General features: G+C 40.4%; 1 protein-coding gene across 3 annotated transcripts in view; it reads left to right on the top strand.

Annotated features, from left to right (window-relative positions):
• Positions 1 to 19,327, top strand: part of pcnt (pericentrin) — a 232,774-nt gene that overhangs the window by 72,285 nt on the left and 141,162 nt on the right. For all 3 annotated transcript variants that reach the window (XM_072261173.1, XM_072261172.1, XM_072261171.1), the window contains exons 17-21: positions 1,669 to 1,870; positions 5,618 to 5,856; positions 6,758 to 7,251; positions 9,663 to 10,131; positions 11,485 to 11,715. In XM_072261173.1, the coding sequence (XP_072117274.1) occupies positions 1,669 to 1,870; positions 5,618 to 5,856; positions 6,758 to 7,251; positions 9,663 to 10,131; positions 11,485 to 11,715 (1,635 nt within the window). The remainder of the gene's footprint in view (positions 1 to 1,668; positions 1,871 to 5,617; positions 5,857 to 6,757; positions 7,252 to 9,662; positions 10,132 to 11,484; positions 11,716 to 19,327) is intronic.

The following is a 19,327-nucleotide window of genomic DNA, read 5'->3' as shown; positions in this document are numbered from 1 at the left end:
CAACAGGCTGCAGAACTGCAAAGGAAATAACTGCAGTTCAATAAAGGCAGGAGGAGAATAATAAACTGGTTTGTCCAATATTTGTACTTCGAGAGTATCAGTAGAACACTGTAAAAAGCATGAAGTGATCAAGTGTCGGCAGCTTGGTTTTATAAAAGCAGTAGAATAGAAATCAATGTATTTAGGTTCCCTAAAGGTATTTGATTGGTGTATTTTAAATAAAGACTACCTCACAGTTAAAGGTAATAAATTGGAAAACAGAAGGGAGAAAAAGAATTTTCAGATTGGCAACCAGAATCATTTTATTATCACTGACGTATGTGTTGCCTTATGATAAGAGTACAGCTGTAATGTATGGTGTTACTCTGGGACTGAGACTGGAACTTTGGTTATTTGAAATCTGTTATTAATGGCTTGATGCAGAGACAGAGTGCGATGTTTCCAGGTTTGCTAATGAAATCAATGATAAGTGCCATTGCAAAATGTTGTCAGAATGTGACCAAAATGTTGTCAAATGGGGTATAATGTAAAATTATCCACTTAAGAAGAAAGGGTGAAAGAAGAATCATTTAGATACATTTACCTTATTTTCAGATATAATTACAATGTTTAAAAAGCATGAGACAAGCAGTTGGATAAGAAATATGGGCCTATCTTACACATGTGTGATTAATGTAAACAAAAGTCACAGCTGGTATGTACAAGATTGGCAGAAAGAGCCTGATTCTAAGTGGTTTGAGACTTTTCAGAAAGATCTTCATATTATGAAGCACAAAATTAACATGTAGGTACAACAGGTAATTGAGGCAAAATTGAATATTGGTTTTCATTGCAATAGAAGTGCACAAGAATAAGAAAATCTTGCAACATTTAGAGGACATTGGGGCAGCTGTGGTCTTCATGTCCCAGAAAGTTCGTTGGATTGATTCTTGAGCTGAAGGGTCTGTCCTGGCCAAAATGTTGTCAAATGGGGTATAATGTAAGGCTTGGCGTTCAGAAACATGAAAAGTGATCTCATGGTAACATGAGATTCTGAGTGGGATTCGAGGACAGATGCAGAGAGAATGTTATTACTGATCTTGCCATTTAGGAATGTGATCACAAAGGAGTTTTCATCTTAAGGCCAGTGTGAGATGGATTTTTTTACTGGAGGGTTGTGAATCCTAGAGGGCTACGAGTGCTGGAGTATACTCAAGGATAAAATTGTTTTTGGAGCCTTGGGGAATCAAGTGTGAGGAGGATCTGCCATGATCCTAAGGCCAGTTTCTTAAGACTGATTTTTGTTGCCTTGGAGAATCTAGTGTTAGAAGAATGTCAGGATGATATCAGGCAACAATTCATTATGTAGAATGTATTGGAACTTTGGCACTTCACCCTCCCCAGTGTCAAAGAAAAGTTTCTGCAGGGCTTGATCACTGAGTGATCTATTTTTGTCGGGGAAGTATTTTGAGGTCTGCAGATCAAAGGTGTGTCTATGGAAGAGATACGTAAAAAACCAAGACCGATTGGATGGCTTGGTTGTGTCTGTCTTAACTTGGTGCAAATTTGTGACGTGTTAACATTGAAGAAGACAAGCCCACTAAAAATGTGTTATTAAGATGGGACAGCGATATGCAGCTGGTTATGATGGCTCCCTGTAGGTCTGTAATTGTTTCTGCTTTTCTTCAGGAAGAAATAAACATGCTTCAGCTGCAGCTGGAGGAGAAACACAAGCTGGAGGCGGCAGTCTCTTTAATGCATCAAGAGAAGCTGGAAGCGATTGAAAAAGAGCTGTTAGAACGACATTTGGCAGAGACTGAAAGGCTGAAGATAAGCCACTGCCAAGAATTAGAACAGTTACAAGGTCGACTTTCTGAGGGACATCTCAAAGGTAACAAGCCCTCGGAAAGATAATTTTGCCATAAAGATGGGGTCCCCTTTATCTGGGTTGTATCAGATAGCTTTTTCGCATCTAGTTGAAGTATCTTAATTACTTGTTCTTTGAAGCTAATGTGCATCATTAAAAGGCTTCTTGGAAAGTAGAAAGCTACAAATGCTGCAGATTTGAAACCACTTGGCAAATCAGAGAGTTCACTGGAGACAATTGGACATGACTGAAATGTTAACTTTGTTTCTCTCTCTACAGATGCTGCTTGACCTGAATTAATGGTTTGATTCAAAAGCATGATTCTTTTTCAATAGGCTGGGCAGCCATTGATGTGGGTGTTGAGTTCAATTACTGGGGGATTGGCATGAGTTGTTTTGCATAGCTGAAAAGTATTGATTTCCAGAACAAATTGAAGTAGTAGCTATGAGAAGCTTGTGCCAAATATGTCAAAGGACTGTGTTTATTGGCATAGGACCACTTTAGGCTGCTTGTTATGGACATTTTGTTATGGTCATGGGAATTAAACAGTGCGGGTCAAACCACTCAGATCAAACCACTCAGCAGGTCACGTGGCATTTGTGGAAGGACGAACAGGAAGCATATCGGGTACAAGAGCCTTTGTCAGAACAGAGAAAGAGAAAGCAAGATAGTTTCATGTTGCAGAGAAGATTGGGCAGGTAAGCAGAAGGACTGCAGCTAAAACTACAGTAATCTAGTGTCCCACAGTTCAGCCGTTCTGATGGTTCAGTGTCCATCTGTCAGATGATTACATTGCATGCTCCCATTCACAAAGGGTCCTGTGGCTGTCCCTATTTAAATTTACCTAGCTCCATAATAGTTATTATAGTACAATGTAAAATCCAAAACCAAAAATAATTTATAGGGTTTTTAAAATCAAACTAAGACTAGTAATCCTGAAAATCTGCTAGTTTGGTGCAACAAAAGTCTTGAGTGTCATAGTTTTACTGCATCTCTGACAGGTATCCCAGAGAGATACATTATCAAAAGTTCAAAAGTAAATTATTGTCAAAGAAGGAGATTCATTTTCCTGCAGGCATTCACAATGGAACAAAGAAATACAGCAGAATCAGTGAAAGCTATATATAAAGACTGATAAGCAACCAATGTCCAAAAGCCAAACCTCGAATACACAAAAAAAAATGACTAACACCTATAACATGAGTTGTAAAGACCTTGAATATGAGTCCATAGGTTGTGGAATCATTTCAGTGTCATAGAAGTTATCCATGCAGGTCCAGGAGTCTGGTGTTCGAAGGGTAATAAATATTTTTGAAACTGGTATTGTGGGACTCATGGACTCATGGCTTCTGTATCTCCTTCCTGACGGCAGCAGCGAGGAGAGTGTGGCCTGGGTGCTGAGGGTCCTCAATAATAGATGCTGCTTTCTTGTGGCAGTGCTCCTGGTGGATGTGTTCAGTGGTGGGGAGGGCCTTTCCTGTGATGAACGTGGCTGTATCCACTACTTCTTGTGGACTTCTCTGTTCTTAGGCATTGATGTTTCCATACCAGGTCATGATACAACCAGTTGGGATACTCTCCAATATGCATCTATCAAAGTTGGTCGAGGTTTTAGATGACATGGAAGTCATCTGGTTGATGAATTAATGCAATCAGAGAGTGAGAAGTATTCCTGAGGGTGAGCTAGTGAAACTAGTAATGAACTACAGAGCCAAAACAACATGCCCAGCAGGTCAAGCGATTGGAGAGCAAAAATTAAACCAGTGTTGGAGATGGATGACTTAAAGCTGAAACGGTCAGAACTGATAAAGACAGGAAAAGCTGAAGTTCTCGAATGTGATATTGGATCGGAGGGAGTGCAACATACCCAGAAAATGAAATATTGTTCCTCATGCTCCAGAGTAGGCCTTACATGGTGAGCAATAGGACGCTGAGGAGTGGGGTAGAAAAGAGATCAGGGAATACAGATCCATAATTCCTTGAAAATGGTGTCACAGGTAGATGGGGGTCATAAAGCTTTTGACACATTGGCCTTCATAAATCAATGTATTGAGTACAGAAGTTTGGATGTTATGTTGAAATTGTGAAATGGGAACACCTCTTTTTCCCTTAGGGAGAGAGCGAGCCTGTGGTATGTTGAATTACTGGGTGAACGAGTGGCCTTTGGGGTACTGCAAGTCGATGGCTTTATTAATGCTTTGCTGCATGCTTGAGTACTTGGTGGGGGGTGCAGATGCTTTTTTGCTGGTGGGGGAAGGTGGGGGGGTCATTGCTTTGCTCCTAGTAACGAGGGGGAGCTGGGGGAGCTTTGGGGTTTTAACATTTAACTGTCATTTATTCTTTGGGGCACTCCTCTGTTTTCGTGGATGTTTGCAAAGAAAAAGAATTTCAGGATGTGTATTTTATACCTTTCTCTGACATTAAATTGAACTTGCCTATTGAAATTGTATAGGATGTTGGTGAGGCCTAATTTGGAATATTGTGTCTAATTTTGGTTACCTATCTACATGAAAGATGTCAACAAGATTGAAAAAGTGCAGAGAAATTTTAGAAGGATGCTGCCAGGACTTGAGGAGCTGAATTATAGGGAAAGGTTGAATAGCTTAGGACTTCATTGCCTGGAATGTAGAAGATTGAGGGGAGATTTTATGAGGCATACGAAGTTGAGGGGAGTGTTTTCCACTGAGGTTGGGTTGACTACAACTAGGGGTCATGGGTTAAGGGTGAAATGCTTAAGGGGAACAAGGAGGGGAAACTACTTCACTCAAGGTGGTAAAAGAGTGGAATGAGCTGCCAGTGCAAGACGTGGATGTGCGATTGATTTCAACATTTAAGAGAAATTTTGGATAGGTACGTGGATGAGGGGTATGGAGGGCCATGGTCTGGGTGCAGGTAGATGGGACTAGGTGGGTTAACAGTTTGGCACAGATTAGATATCACAAAGGGCCTGTTTCTCTGCTGTGGTGTTCTATGACCCTAAGCTTGCAGTAGGCCACCTAGTAACAGCGCAAATGGAAATAAACAGGAGCTATATGGGAGGTGTATGGAGAATTAACGTGGCAGGCAACCAGAAGCTCAGGGTCACCTGTCTGGACTGGATACGTGTACTTTGCAAAGTAGTCACATTTGTTTTCTGAAGTGCAGAGGAGGTCACTTAGTGAACATTGAATGTATAATATTGGAAGAAGTTCAAGAGAGTTGCTGCTTCTTCTGGCAAGGCTGTTTGTGCCTATATGATGAGATGAGAAGGGAAGAGGTGAAAGGACAGGTGTTGCATCTCGTGCAGTTGCATGTGAGAGTGTGGTAAGGAGTTTAGTTGTAGAAAGGGTGGAACAGGTAGTACAAAGGGTAATGCTGAGATAGAAGGTCAAAATGTGCCTGGTGGAGTATTGTTGAAGTGGGCAAAAATTTTGAAAGATGATCCATTGAGTTATTTTTCCCTGATGAAATGGGAGGTAAGGACTGAGTGATCAATATCCATACTTTGTCCAGGAGCAGGGCTGGGGATAAGAAACAGATGAGATGCTTTCAAGGTAACTGTCAACAATGATAAAGGGGAAACCACAGTACCAGACTTTAGGAAGCAGGCGGCACCTTAGAGGCGCACATGCATGAGAAGTTCATTGTTCTTTGTGGATCGCCATTTCCCTAACTCCGGAAAAACATCCATTTCATTGCTATAAACACCTACTGATTTAAACTTAATTGTTTTTAAAAAATACCATGCTAATTTTAACTTGTGACAAATCCAAAATGTGTTTCATTTTAAAGAGATTACCAGATTGCGACTCCAGTGTGCACAACAGACTGCTCGAGAGGTGGAGGTGCAGGTTAATGAGCGGCTCTGTCATTTAGAGGAGGAGAAGACTCAAAAGTGTGCTATGATAGATGCTGAAAGAGAAAAAATTGCTTGCCTGAAGGAAGAGGTTGAAAATTTGAAGAGAGATCATGCAGCAGCCATGCGGCAGCTCACCGAACAGCATGAGGAAAGAATGCTGGAAATGATGCAGGTAAACTCTAGTAATTGGAAATTTCATCTTCCTGTGCATTGGCTACTTTCCCCAACTTGATCAGCTTAAACAGCAGCAATAACGTGGCTACTACTTTGTCACTCTGCTGTCAAATGAGCCTAACTGTAGTCCAGCTCTTCGCTTGCAATGACAGTGCAGGTGGAGAATTAAAACACTTTCAGAGAGTGAATAAGACATTATTTGCTGCCATTAAGCAGGAGGCACAGGAATGGAAGACCAGCAACTCCAGGCTCAACAACAGCTTCTTCCCCACTGTTTTCAGGTCTTGAATAGACTTGAAAAGCTGTAACTCTACTTTGGCCTATACTTGTTTCTTTCTTTAACTTGTGCTTGTGTTTATTTTGTTGTGTAGTTATAATTGGACAACAAAATAAATATACAAAACTTGCGATGGCATGATAGTGTAGCGGTTAGCGTAACACTATTATAGTGCAAACAGCCCAGGTTCAATTCTGCTGCTGTATGTAAGGGGTTTATACACTTGCCCGTGACCCTGTGCAATTCCCCTAGGTGCTTCGTTTCCTCCCACCTTCCAAAAAGATGAGAGTTATTATGTTAATTGGTCACATGGATGGAAATGCCTGTAATCGTGCAGCATCTCTGTGTAAATGGAAAAAAAATTTGTTAATTGAAGTTACTTTTAACTTGTTTCTGTAATGTACTGCATTGCTGCTGCAGAGTTAATTTTCACAACGTCTAGACCATGTCTGTGTATGCCAATGACAATAAACTTGGAACAACTTTCAGTGCATCTACCAAGGTAGATAACCTTCACCAGCCTCCACAAAAGCGTTAATGCAATTGCAATAGTTTGCATGCTTCAATCCGCTTCCTCATGTATAGTATAAAATAATTCATTTTGTTATTTCTTTGTCTCCAGAATAAAGCGCAGTTACTGAAAGAAACCAGCCAAGAGCTTGAGGCCAGCAGAGAGGCAGTGGCTAGGATGCAGGAATGTGCAGCGGAAAAGGAACAGGAGCTGAAGATTCTGAGGGAAGAGCTACAGGCCAGTGCCGAGAGGAAGCTGTCCACCTTGCGCGAGGAGCTCACCAATGAGTTTGAGGACGAACGCCAAGCAATGAAACAGGAGTTTGACCAGAAAAGTGCAGAAATGAATCAGATTCAGGAGGAACAGAGTGCTACCATTTCTAAACTTGAGATACAGCTGAAGGAAGAAAAGAACCATTTGTTGCAGCTCCAAGATAGTCTGACAAATGAACAGTCACCAGAAATAGTGGTGATTCGTCAGAAAATCCAAGCGCAATTTGACACTGAACTTGCGGTGGCCAAGTCTGTGATGGCAGAAGAGCTTGAGAAACTCCATGTTAGTGTACAGGAGCAATCAGCTCAGAAACTCCTGGAGGTACAGAATAGGTCAGTGGCACTCAAGCACAGTATGGGAATAGAAGGTCATTTGTATTGAACCTCAGCATAAATGATACAGATAGTTATAAGAAAAAAGCAAAGGGTTTAAAAAAAAAACACACTTCTGCCTTAATCCGGTATATTTTGAAGCCACGGTAAAATCTGAGCATTTCTGTTTACTTTGCTAATTTTTCATATTTACTTATGACATAGGCAGCTATTTGGCCAACCAACCTGTCAGCTCTGTGATCAATCCTATTCCCTCACTTATCTGTGTTGCATATGGTCATTCACACGGCTATCATAAGCCATAATACATAGGACTAGAATTGGGTTATTTGGTCCATCAAGTCTGTTCTGCCATTCGAACATGGCTGATTTGTTGCTTTTCCCTCTTAACCCCATTCTCCTACGTTCTCTCTGTAGCCTTTGACACCCTTACTAATCAAGGACCTATCACCCTCCACTTTAAATATGCTCAATGACTTGACCTCCACTGCTGTCTGTAGCAAAGAAGAAATGTCTCCTCATCTGTTCCAAATAGATGTCTTTATATTCTGAGGCTATGAACTATGGTCTTTAACTCTCCCACTACTGGAATCATCCGTTCCACATACATCCTATCCAATACTTTCAATATTCGGTAGGTTTCAGTGAGATCCTCTCATCCTTTTAAACTCCAGAGAATACAGGCCCAGAGTCGTCAAACGCTCCTTATATATTTATCTTTACATATCCAGGATCATTCTTGTAAACCTCCTTTGAACCCTGTTCAATCACAGCACATCTTCTGATAATGAGCCCAAACCGCTCACAATATTCCATCTGTGGCTTTGTGAAGCCTCAGCATCACAGCTTTGCTTTTATATTCTAATCTTCTAGAAATGAATGCAAATATTGCATTTGCCTTCCTTACTACTGACTTAACTTGCAAGTTAACCTTTAGGGAATCGTGGACTCCCAAGTCCATTTGCACCTCATATGTTTTGAATTTTCTCCCTGTTTAGGAAATGGTCTGTGTCTTTATTCCTTCTATCAAAGTGCATGGCCATATACATCATCTGCCAATTCTTTCCCCATTTGTAGATTCCTTGCTTCTTGAACACTACCTGCCCTACATCTATCTTCGTATCATCCACAAACTTGGCCACAAAGCCATCAATTCTGTCATCCAAATCTTTAACATATAACGTGAAAAGAAGTGGTTCCAACACTGACCCTTGTCGGACACCACTAGTCACAGACTTCCAGCCAGAAATCACCCACTTTATTCCCGTTCTTTGCCTTCTTTTTCTCCATGCTAGTATCTTTCCTGTAATACCATGGGCTGTTATCTTGTTCAGCAGCATCATGTGTGGCACCTTGTCAAAGACCTTCGGAAAATCCAAGTAAATAATATGCATTGACTCCTTTGTCTATCCTGCCTATTTGTTTCTCAAAGGATTCCAGCAGATTTCCCTTAAGGAAATGATGCTGCTTTGGCCTATCATGTACCCCAGCACTTCATCCTTCGTAATGGATTCTGAATCTTCCTTGATTCTCCTATCACCCATCTATATTTTGGGTAATTTACAATAACCCAATTAACCTACAGCATATCTTTGGGATGTGGGTGGAAATTGGAGTTTCTGGCAGGAACCTTTACTATTTCAGGGAAAATGTAAACTCTAGAGCATTGGCCAAAACTGAAATGCTTTCAACGATGAGAAGTAATAGAAGTTAGATTCAAGGCCTTTGGTCATTAGAATCTGTAGGCTCGTAATTGACTGTGAAATGGTAATTGACTTTACCCAATCTGAAACAAGATGGGTAAAAATTCTAAGTATGGAGAGCTGATCCCTGTGGAAACTGAGAACACCACACTTGTGTTTCCAGTCGTTCAGTTCATTAACTGTGATATCCTGAGTGGTGGTGGAGGTGGGTGGAGCTGACATGTCCAGATTCAGTATTGCTGTCCTTTGTTGGTCTTCCTTTCCATTCTCCAGCAGGTGATGTGAAGTTGTTTTTTGTGCTCAAATAGAAATTAACTCCTCTTTACTTCTACCTCCGTCTGTCCAACATGATGAAAGTATTCAGCAAAGCATAAGGAAAGAATAGTGAAAGAACATTTAGTAATTCTGGAAGTCATTCGTAGTGTTGCCTGGTAGGATTTAAAGTAGTCCCCTTTGAATCCAGAGGTTTATTTCTCTATGGTATTTGTTTCGTCCACTTCTGGGTAGTGAATTGCTTGTGGTTCAAGCGGGATCCAAGATTTTAGAGCTTCATCTACAGCATTTTTATTGTAATGTCTTGTGCTTGTTATGCATCTGTAGGAATGTTATTTCTGGTTGGAATAATGGAATCACTTAATATTGAAGTAAGTTTGATTTGGATAAAAGTTTCTATATACCAATTTTGTTTTTACATACATGTTATCATAGGTTCATGGAAGAGCACAGGCAGATGATGGACAAATTTATGTCTGAACAAGAGGCCCTTCTCCAAGAGTTGAAAGTGAGACACACAGAAGAGTTAGAAACTCAAAACCAGCATCTGACAGAAAAGTACCATAATCAAATAGAGGACTTGAAAGCTGAAATGGAAGCTTTGGAGAATACAAAGTTGGCTGCTTTGGAAAGCTTAAGACTGAAACATGCGTCAGAGCTGGAAGATGTTGCAAGTAGATATAAATCTGAGATTCAGCATTTGAAAGAAGATTTAAAAACCTGTCAAGATGAGTTGGAGAGATTTAACAGGGAAAGCGCTGACAAACAACTTGAAATTAATCAGTTGAAAACTGAACATGAGGCTGAGCTGATTAACACTCATGAGAAGATCCAAAAGGAACTCGCTACCATTCATGTGGAAAAATTCAAAGCTATGGCTGCAGAACTGGAGGAAATTCATAAGGTTGGCTACTTGTGTGCTTTGATCCCTAACCATAAGTTTTGCATTTAATATTCCTTTTATAGTAATTGTGATCTTTAAAATGTTAGTCTTATTAAAAGTTCCTTTTATTGAGACAATACATGCAGCGACAGAAACTATAATCCTCTTTAACGAACTGCAAAAGTAATTAACAGGAAAGCATAGCCTTCTAATTGTCTAAGTATATGTAATTCTTATTCAGTATTAGTTCAATATTGTTTTTACCTTACAATAATAAGTCTTATCTTTGTAACTTACTAAACGTGGCATACACTCCATGCTGCTTTTCCAGATGTAAATTCTAGCATCCACGTATCATAAAATTAAAGAAACATGTAAAGTTTGAAATGGTCTTGCAATCTGTAATGTGCTTTTTTGGGCTCTATACAGCCATCTATAGACTTGCTTCCTGCTCTTTATCTATGATTCCGTTAAGTTTTTCATTGTTAACTTCTTTTGAAGTTATTTATTGAAATGGTTTCCACTATTGTGCTTCCACTAAAATTGGCCATGCAAGTAAATAGGGTGGTAAGGAAAGAATATGGCGTGCATGTTTTCATTAGTCAGGACATAAGTGTAAGGGGTTCATGTTAGACTGCCTTTGTATGTGTGTAATTCTGGTCACTGCCTTATAGGAAAGACATCGGGACTTTGGAGAGGGTGCAGACACTGTTCACCAGGGTGCTGTCTCAATTGGAGAGTATGGGTGTAAGGAGAATGCACAGATTTGGGTTGTTTTCTCTGAAGTGACGAAGGCTGAAGGGGAAACCTGAGAGAAGTTTATAAGATTATTCAAGGTATAGATGAGGTAGACGGTCAGAATCTCTTTTTCAGCGTAGAAGTGTTAAGTACTCAAGGTCATGCATTTAAGAATAATGGGGAAAATATAAAAAGGATGTTACAAGATTTTTTAAAACACAAGTTGTGGCTGCTTGGAACGGGCTACTGCAGAGAGTGGTAGTAGTGCCTTTTAAGAGTTGATTAGACAGACACATGGATTGGATGCAGGGAATTTGGGATATGAATCATGGACAGGGAGAAGAAAATTAACTTAATTTGGCTTGTTGTTCGGTGCAGACATTGTGAAGTCAAATGGTGTGTTCCTGTACCGTAATGTTTATGTTCTGTTCTCCAGATAGTTTTTAGAGAAAAAAGCTTTTGACTTCGAGAAAAATAACTTAGTAGACCTGTTGCACTGTGTTTACATTGTAATGCAGCAACTGCCTTTAATTTGTATTTCCAAATTTGTCATTCAAGTGGCATAAATGTAAAAAAATTGAAGTATCACTTTTAAAGGTAAGAACTTCGATCTTCTTGTCTTCTTTGCAACCTCAGGCAGATTTGGAGGCAGCCCTGAGCAAACAGAAAGTTTCATTGGAGCAGGAACATCAGAAGCGCCTGGATGTGATTCAGGATGAGGTTCTTCGCCTTGAAGAACAGCATAAGCTGGCTCTCAGTGAGCTTCAAGTACTTCAGTATGCAGAGCTGGAGAAGCAGAAGGAGGAATATGTACGGAAACTAGGTGAAGAGCTGGAGAAGATTCAAATGCATCATCAAAAAGAACAGGTTAGTAGTTGTTCAGCTCATTCCATGGATGCTGAAACTTCTATCATTTGCTTCTGTTGGTGATTAAAAATTTTATTTTCTTTAATCTGAAAGGAGAGCCCCAGCCTTAACAAATAGACATTCCCTTTGTTCTTTCTATCCCCCTCCCTGGCTTTAACATAAAACATTTATTTAGAGATAAAGATGGTAACAGGTCCTTCTGGCCCAATGAGCTTGCACTGCCTAATTAACCTACTAATTCTAATGCCTTTGGAATGTGGGAAGAAGCTCAAGCACACAGTCATGGGGAGAACGTACAAACTCCTTACAGACAGCAGTGGGAATTGAACCTGCGTTGCCGGCGCTGTAATTCCAGAATGTTTACTCTTGGCACCACAGTAAGATTTGAATTGAGTAAGGCATCAATGAAGGTGGTAATGATCACCACACAAGCATTACGCTGGCAAGCAACTAAATAGATATATGAAGGGTGTGTGAGAGATAGTCAGAGGTTCAACATCCCAGTTTCAGATAGTTGCTGCTGGGGTTCTTGATGAAATTGTTTCATCAGTAAACTGCGTTGATTGTAACAGAAACTTGTTAATTTGTAAAACGCCTTCGGTAACAGTAGATTTTAAAAGCTTTCTTCGGAGTGTTGGAAGCCAAACTTGAATCAGATTTGCGATTGGCATGTTATAATATATAGCAGGAAAGCAGGTGAAAGAAGTAGGTTTAAGGACTGCCTTAAAGCCAGGCAGAGAAGTTCAGGGAGGGGATTTCAGAACTTGAATATTTGGTATTTGAAGGCTGTCACTAATGGTGATGTGATTAAATTTGAGAGCAAGAAGTAGAGTTAGAATCCTTGAACGTGAATAGATTAGAGATGGAGATTTATGTATTATAGGTGGATTCAAAAACGAGGGTGAGAAGTTTTGTTCAAGTACAGTGGTTAATGAGACCAGATGTGAGTTTAGAGTTAGAGTTATAGATCACTTCAAGTTAACAGAACAATGAAGGATAGCAAGAAAATTGTTGGAATGGAAATGGGAATATCAACTGACTGCAGAACATTTACGTGTATTTGCACTTCATCAGAAATCTGTCTGCATGAAGGAATAGCTGGTCAACATGAAGGTTCAAGCTAAAAAGCAGTCTCAATTCCTACATAACAATCTGGAATAAAGTAAACTAACCATTTTCTCTAGATATCTCATGATGATAAAATTATTAGGCTACATGTGGAGTTTTGCAAACAGCTGTGGTCACCCCATTGTAAGAAGGGTGCTGAGGCTTTGCAGAGGTCGGCGAAGAGGTTTACCAGGATGCTACCTGGATTACAGGGCATGTGCTGTAAATGAAAGGTTGGGGAAACTTGGTTCGTTTTCTTTGGAGTGGAGAAGGCTGATGGGAGATCTGATTGATTATCATGAGCAGCATATATAGAAGAGATAGCATGTTTTTCCCAGCATTGAAATGCCTAATACTAAAGGGCATGCATTTAAGGGGAAAGCGGGTAAGTTCAAAGCAGATGTAAAGGGCAATTTTTACACAGTGGTGGGTACCTGGAATGTGCTGCTTGGAGTGTGGTGGTAGAGGCAGGTACATTGTGGATTTTTAAGAGATGTTTATATAGGCACAGGAATATAAGGGAAATGCAAGGATATGGACATTATGTAGGCTGAAGGCAGCTTAGTTAGCCATTTGATTATGAATTTAATTGGTTTAATTAATTTATTTGGTTTGGCATAACGTTGTGGGCTAAAGGGCTTGTTTATGTCCTGTCCTGTTCTATGATCAACAGTTAAAACACCCATAACATCCTGATGGTCACTATTGATCAGGAACTTAACAACCTGCCCTATAAATAGCATTTGTATGCGATAGTAGAATTGCTATAGGAAGTAGGATACTCTGGGTATGCTGCAGTGAAATGCATCATTTGATTCCCCAAAGCTTTCCTTAGTTTCAGGCATGTTAGGAATGTGTTCATGCACATTATTTGTCAGAGTGGTGCTGAGGACAACACTGAAGAACTGTTGCAGCATTCAGATGAAGCCATCAATTGATAGGCAATCCACCACCTTAAAAAAACATAATTTGCCCAAAATTAGCTTCAGGTAGTTGCAGTGTTGGTCACTGCAAGGTGCATTGGAGCAACTTGGTCTTCAGCATCCCTCAAACCAAAAAAAAATAGTTGACCTCCAAGAAGGAAAGGACAGCAGATACGTGGGAGCACATGTTTCAACTCTGTGCAATGGAAGAACATTCATGACTTAATTGCAATTTAGAAGAAAGTTTGCATGTAGAATTGGACATCAAGGCTAATTTTAAAGGCCATAATCATGATTCATTTATTATCATAGAATGTTTAAATTCTGCAACTGTGAGATTTGCTTTTTCATAGGTATAGTAATTACATTATTGAGTAATTTGGATTTCTGGGGAAATATGCATACAAGTTCAAATCCGAAAACAGCAGCTGGAAAACAAAGTCAATCTGGTGTTAAAACCTAGATTAAATAATCTGTCATCGATGAAACCATTCTGTTAAAACTTTGCACCTTCTCAAAGAGCTTCACTTCTGTTAATAAATTGTGGTGACCAGAGCTACATGGAAATTATGGATTTTAACTTCCTGTTGAATTTAATAATAAAGTTTTGTTTTAAATTATCTCAAATCCTTACAATTGGTGTAGAAATTCAACTAGCACATTTCTGGATGATTTTGTGGGGTGTTATAAAAGTTTGCAAAATCTTACTATTTTGCAATTTAATATAGAATGTTATAGAGTACTGAAATGTTACGTTTATCCAGTTATGTTATATGGCTCAGAATGTTGGACGATATCTAGTAATATGAGGAAACAAATTGAAGCAGCAGAGATGTGGTTTTTGAGGAGGATGCAAAGAATATCGTGGACGAAACGAATACCTAACGAGAATGTCATGAACAGAGCAAGCACAAAAAGAGAAATAATGTATGAGATCATGAAAAGGCAATGTAACTTCATTGGACATGTGATTAGGAAGTAGGAGTTAGAATGCATGGTAATTATGGGAAAAATTGAAGGGAAGAAAGCAAGAGGAAGACAAAGACAAATGATGATGGAGACAGCAGCCAGAGAATTGGAAATGAATACCAATGAATTGATCCACTTGACCCAAAACAGGAGTGTGTGGGCCTTGGCAGTCAAAGCTCAAACTGGGCATGGCACCTGATGATGATGATGATGATGAAGTTAGAATGTAGAATAATACAGCTCAGGTACAGGCCCTTCAATTCATGCTGCAGTGCTGAGCTAATTAAATTAATCAAATGCCTAACTAAATTAATCCTTTCTGTCTATAAAATGTCCATTCCTATCATTTCCTATACATTCATGTATCTACCTAAAGAGCCTCTTGATTGCCTCTATTATATTTCGTTCACCAACACACCTTGCAGAGCATCCTCGGGACCCACCTTGCGTGTGTGTGTGTGTGATTTTCGATGATGTTTTGGTCGGGGGACTGTGAGGGCTATGGCAAAACCTTCAGCTTGCGCCTCTTGAGGTAGTCCATTGTGGATCTTGAGGTGTGTTTAGGATCACTATCCTGTAGTAGAATCTATCCTCTTTTCATCTTCAGCTTTTTTACAGATGGTGTGATGTTTGCTTCCAGAATTTGCTGGTATTTAATTAAATTCATTCTTCCCTCCACCAGTGAAATGTTCCCCGTGCCACTAGCTGCAACACAAGCCCAAAGCATGATCGATCCACCCCTGTGCTTAACAGTTGGAGAGGTGTTCTTTTCATGAAATTCTCCAAACATACCTTTGCTCATTGCGGCCAAAAAGTTCTATTTTAACTTCATCAGTCCACAGGACTTGTTTCTAAAATGTATCAAGCTTGTTTATATGTTCCTTTGCAAACTTCTGACGCTGAATTTTGTGGCAGGAAAGGTTTTCTTCTGATGACTCTTCCACGAAGGTCATATTTGTGCAGGTGTCACTGCACAGTAGAATAGTGCACCACCACTCCAGAGTCTGCTAAATCTTCCTGAAGGTCTTTTGCAGTCGAACGGGGGTTTTGATTTGCCTTTCTAGCAATCCTACGAGCTGTTCTCTCGGAAAGTTTTCTTGGTCTTCCAGACCTCAACTTGACCTCCACCATTCCTGTTAACTGCCATTTCTTAATTACATTACGAACTGAGGAAATGGCTACCTGAAAAAACCTTGCTATCTTCTTACAGCCTTCTCCTGCTTTGTGGGCATCACTTATTTTAAATTTCAGAGTGCTTGGCAGCTGCTTAGAGGAGCCCATGGCTGCTGATTGTTGGGACAAGGTTTGAGGAGTCAGGGTATTTATAAAGCTCTGAAATTTGTATAACCTGGCTTTTCCTAACGATGACTGTGAACAAGCTAATTAAGGTCTGAGACCTTGGTAAAAGTTGTCTGAGAGCTCATATCTTTCAGGGTGCCCAAACTTTTGCATGGTGCTCCTTTCCTTTTTTTTTCATTTTAAAATTGTTCAGAATAAAACAAAAAAAAAAACACTAATCTTAAAGTGTTGAAAAGAATGTTTCATCTTTAACTTTGACTTTTGGAGATCAGGTCACGTTCTACTCACTTAACTATTCACAGTAACAAATTTTGACCAGAGGTGCCCAAACTTTTGCATGCCACTGTGTGTGTGTGTGTGTGTATGAACACACACACAGATGCTCCTTCGCTCCTTCACTTCTACTCCCTGTCACTTTAAATCTATGCCCTCTGGTGTTGGGTGTTCAACCCTTGGGGGGAGGGGGGGGGGAATACTGGCTGGCCTCTCAATCTTTTCAACCACCTTTGTAGCTCCACGGAAACTAGTCCAAGTATACCCAACTTCTTCTGATAGCACATGCCTTCTGATCCAGGCAGCATCTTGGTAAACCTCTTTGCACCCTCTCCAAATCTTCAACATAATAAGACAACCAGAAGTGAATGCAGTACGCCAGATGTAGCCTAACTAGAATTTTAAAAACGGAACAATATAGTATGTTATGTTATTTTGATCTTGATAAACCTACTCAATGGTCATCCCTCCTGCATAGCTCATAATCTTCAATTTTTCTAACAATATGTGCCCTTCTAAGAGATCCTTAAACATTCCTAATGTATCAGCCTCTACCACTGCACCTAGCACTGTATTCCAGGCACATACCACTATGTGGGGGTGGGCGGGGGGGGGGGGGGGGGGAGGAGAACTGCCTCTGACATCTTCCCTAAAATCCCTAAACCTCCACTCATCTTAAATGGATGTTCTCTGGCATTAGCCATTGCCACCCAGGAAAAAGGGCACTGCTGCCAATGCTATAATCTTATGCACCTCTATAAAGTCGCCTCTCATTCTCCTTCACTCCAAAGAGAAAAGCCAAAGCTCGTTCAGCCTTTCTACATAAGACATGTTCTGTAGTCCAGGCAGCATCCTAAACCTCCTCTGACATACGGTAGCTTCCACATCCTTATAATGAGGCTACCAGAACTGAACACAATATTCCAAGTGTGCTCTAACGAGAGTTCTATAGAGCTGCAGCATTATCTTGTGACTGTTGAACTCAGTGCCTCGATTAATGAAGGCCAGCACACCATATGTCATCTTAACCACCCAATCAACTTGCACTGCAACTTTGGACTTGGAGCCCAAGATCCATGTGTTCCTCCTCACGGCTAAGAATCCTGCCATTAGCCCTGTACTCTGCCTTCAAGTTCGAGCTTCCAAAGTAAATCACTTCATACCTTTCTGGATTTTACTCCATCTTCCAATTCTTATCCTAGCTCTGCATCCCATCTATGTCCCAATGTGACCTACAAAACCTTCTACAGTCTCCACAACACTACCAACCATCTTGTCATCTGCAAATTTACTAATCCAGCCTTCCACTTCCTCATCCGGATTATTTTTAGAAATCACAAGGAGCAGAGGTCCCAGAAACATCACTGCAGAACAGCACTAGTCACAGATCTCCAGGCAGAATACACTGTTACCACACTCTGCCTTCTGTGGGCAAGCCAATTCTGAACCCACACAGCCAAGTTTCCTGACTTGAAAGTCTCCTGACTTTCTTGGTGAGCCTACCATGTCAAATTTTATGAAATGCCTTACTAAAATCCATATACACATCTGCTGCTCTACGTTCAATTTTTGTCACTTTCTCAAAATTCAGTCAGGCATAATCTGCCCCTCACAAAATCATGCTGACTGTCCCTAATAAAGTCTGTTTCTCCAAATGCTTATAAATTTTACTACTAAGAACCCTCTCCATTAGTTTGCCCACCTCTGACATAAGAATCACTGATCTACAATTCCCAGGATTATCCCTATAATGTTCAACAAAGGAACATTTGTTATCTTCCAATCATCTACTACAACTTGTGTTACTAGTGAGAACACAGATTATCTTCAACACCCCAGCAATTTCTTCCCTCGCTTCCTATAGTAAACTGGGGTATATCCTGTGTGGCCCTGTGGAATTATCTATGCTAACATTTTTCAAAAACTGTAACCCTAAAACTCTTAACCTTGAGATGGTCCAACATATCAGCCTGTTTATGCTGACCTCACATTTGTCAAGGTTCCTCTCAATGGCAAACACAGATACTGAGGCAAATATTCATTAAGGCCTTCTCCTACCACCTCTGACTCTAGACACGTTATCCCCCTTTATCCCTGAGCAGTCCTATCTTCACTCCAGTTATCCTCCTGTTCTTCACATATGGGTAAAATACTTTGGGGATTTCCTTAATCCTATTTGCCATAACCTTCATGTTGCCTTCTAACTCTGAGTTCATTCTTAAGTTCCTTTTTGGCTACTTTGTAGTTCTCAAGAGCCTTGTCTGATTTTTGCTTCCTATAACTTGTGTGATTCCGCCTTCTTGACTAAATGTACCACCTCTCAACCATAGTTCTCTTGCCCTTCCATCCTTTCCCTATCTAATAGGACAAACCTATTCAAACCCCATACAAATGCTTCCTGAACAACCTTCACACTGCTGTGCATTTCCCTTAGAGCATTTGCTCCCAATGTATGTTCCATGACGTTCTCTTTCTGCAGCTGTAATACTATCCGTAATTAGTAACGCTACTCCTCTCCCTATACTTTTTGAAACATCTAAACCCTGGAACATCAGGTTGCCAACCTGTCCTTGCAGCAGCCAAATATCAGTGTTGGCCACAAAATTGTACTGATCCATGCTCTAAGTTCATCCCCCTTTTTACTTCATACTTGGGAAAAAATAACACATTTCAGCCCATCCAAAGGACTGCATTGATTTTATTTTTATTTATTTTACTGAGATGCAGTGCAGAGTGGGCCCTTCTGGCCCTTTGAGCCGCACCACCCAGCATCCGCCGATTAATCCCAGCCTAATCATGGGACAAGTTACAATGTCAAATTAACCTATCAACCGGTACGTCTTTGGACTGTGGGAGGAAACCAGAGCACCTGGAGGAGAACCACGTGGGCACGTAGGGAGAAGGTATAAACTCCTTACAGGCAGTGTGGGAATTGATCCCGGATTGTCTGTACTGTAAAGTGTTGTGCTAACCACTACACTTCCATACCACGTAGTGATAGTGCTAACCACGACACTTCCATGCCTTTTCCACTGCCCAGC

This window comes from Mobula birostris, chromosome 6 (genome assembly GCF_030028105.1).
Source record: "Mobula birostris isolate sMobBir1 chromosome 6, sMobBir1.hap1, whole genome shotgun sequence".
Classification (NCBI taxonomy): Eukaryota; Metazoa; Chordata; class Chondrichthyes; order Myliobatiformes; family Myliobatidae; genus Mobula; species Mobula birostris.
The sequence above is the reverse complement of the archived record's forward strand: the minus strand, read 5'-3'. Positions and strand labels throughout refer to the sequence as shown.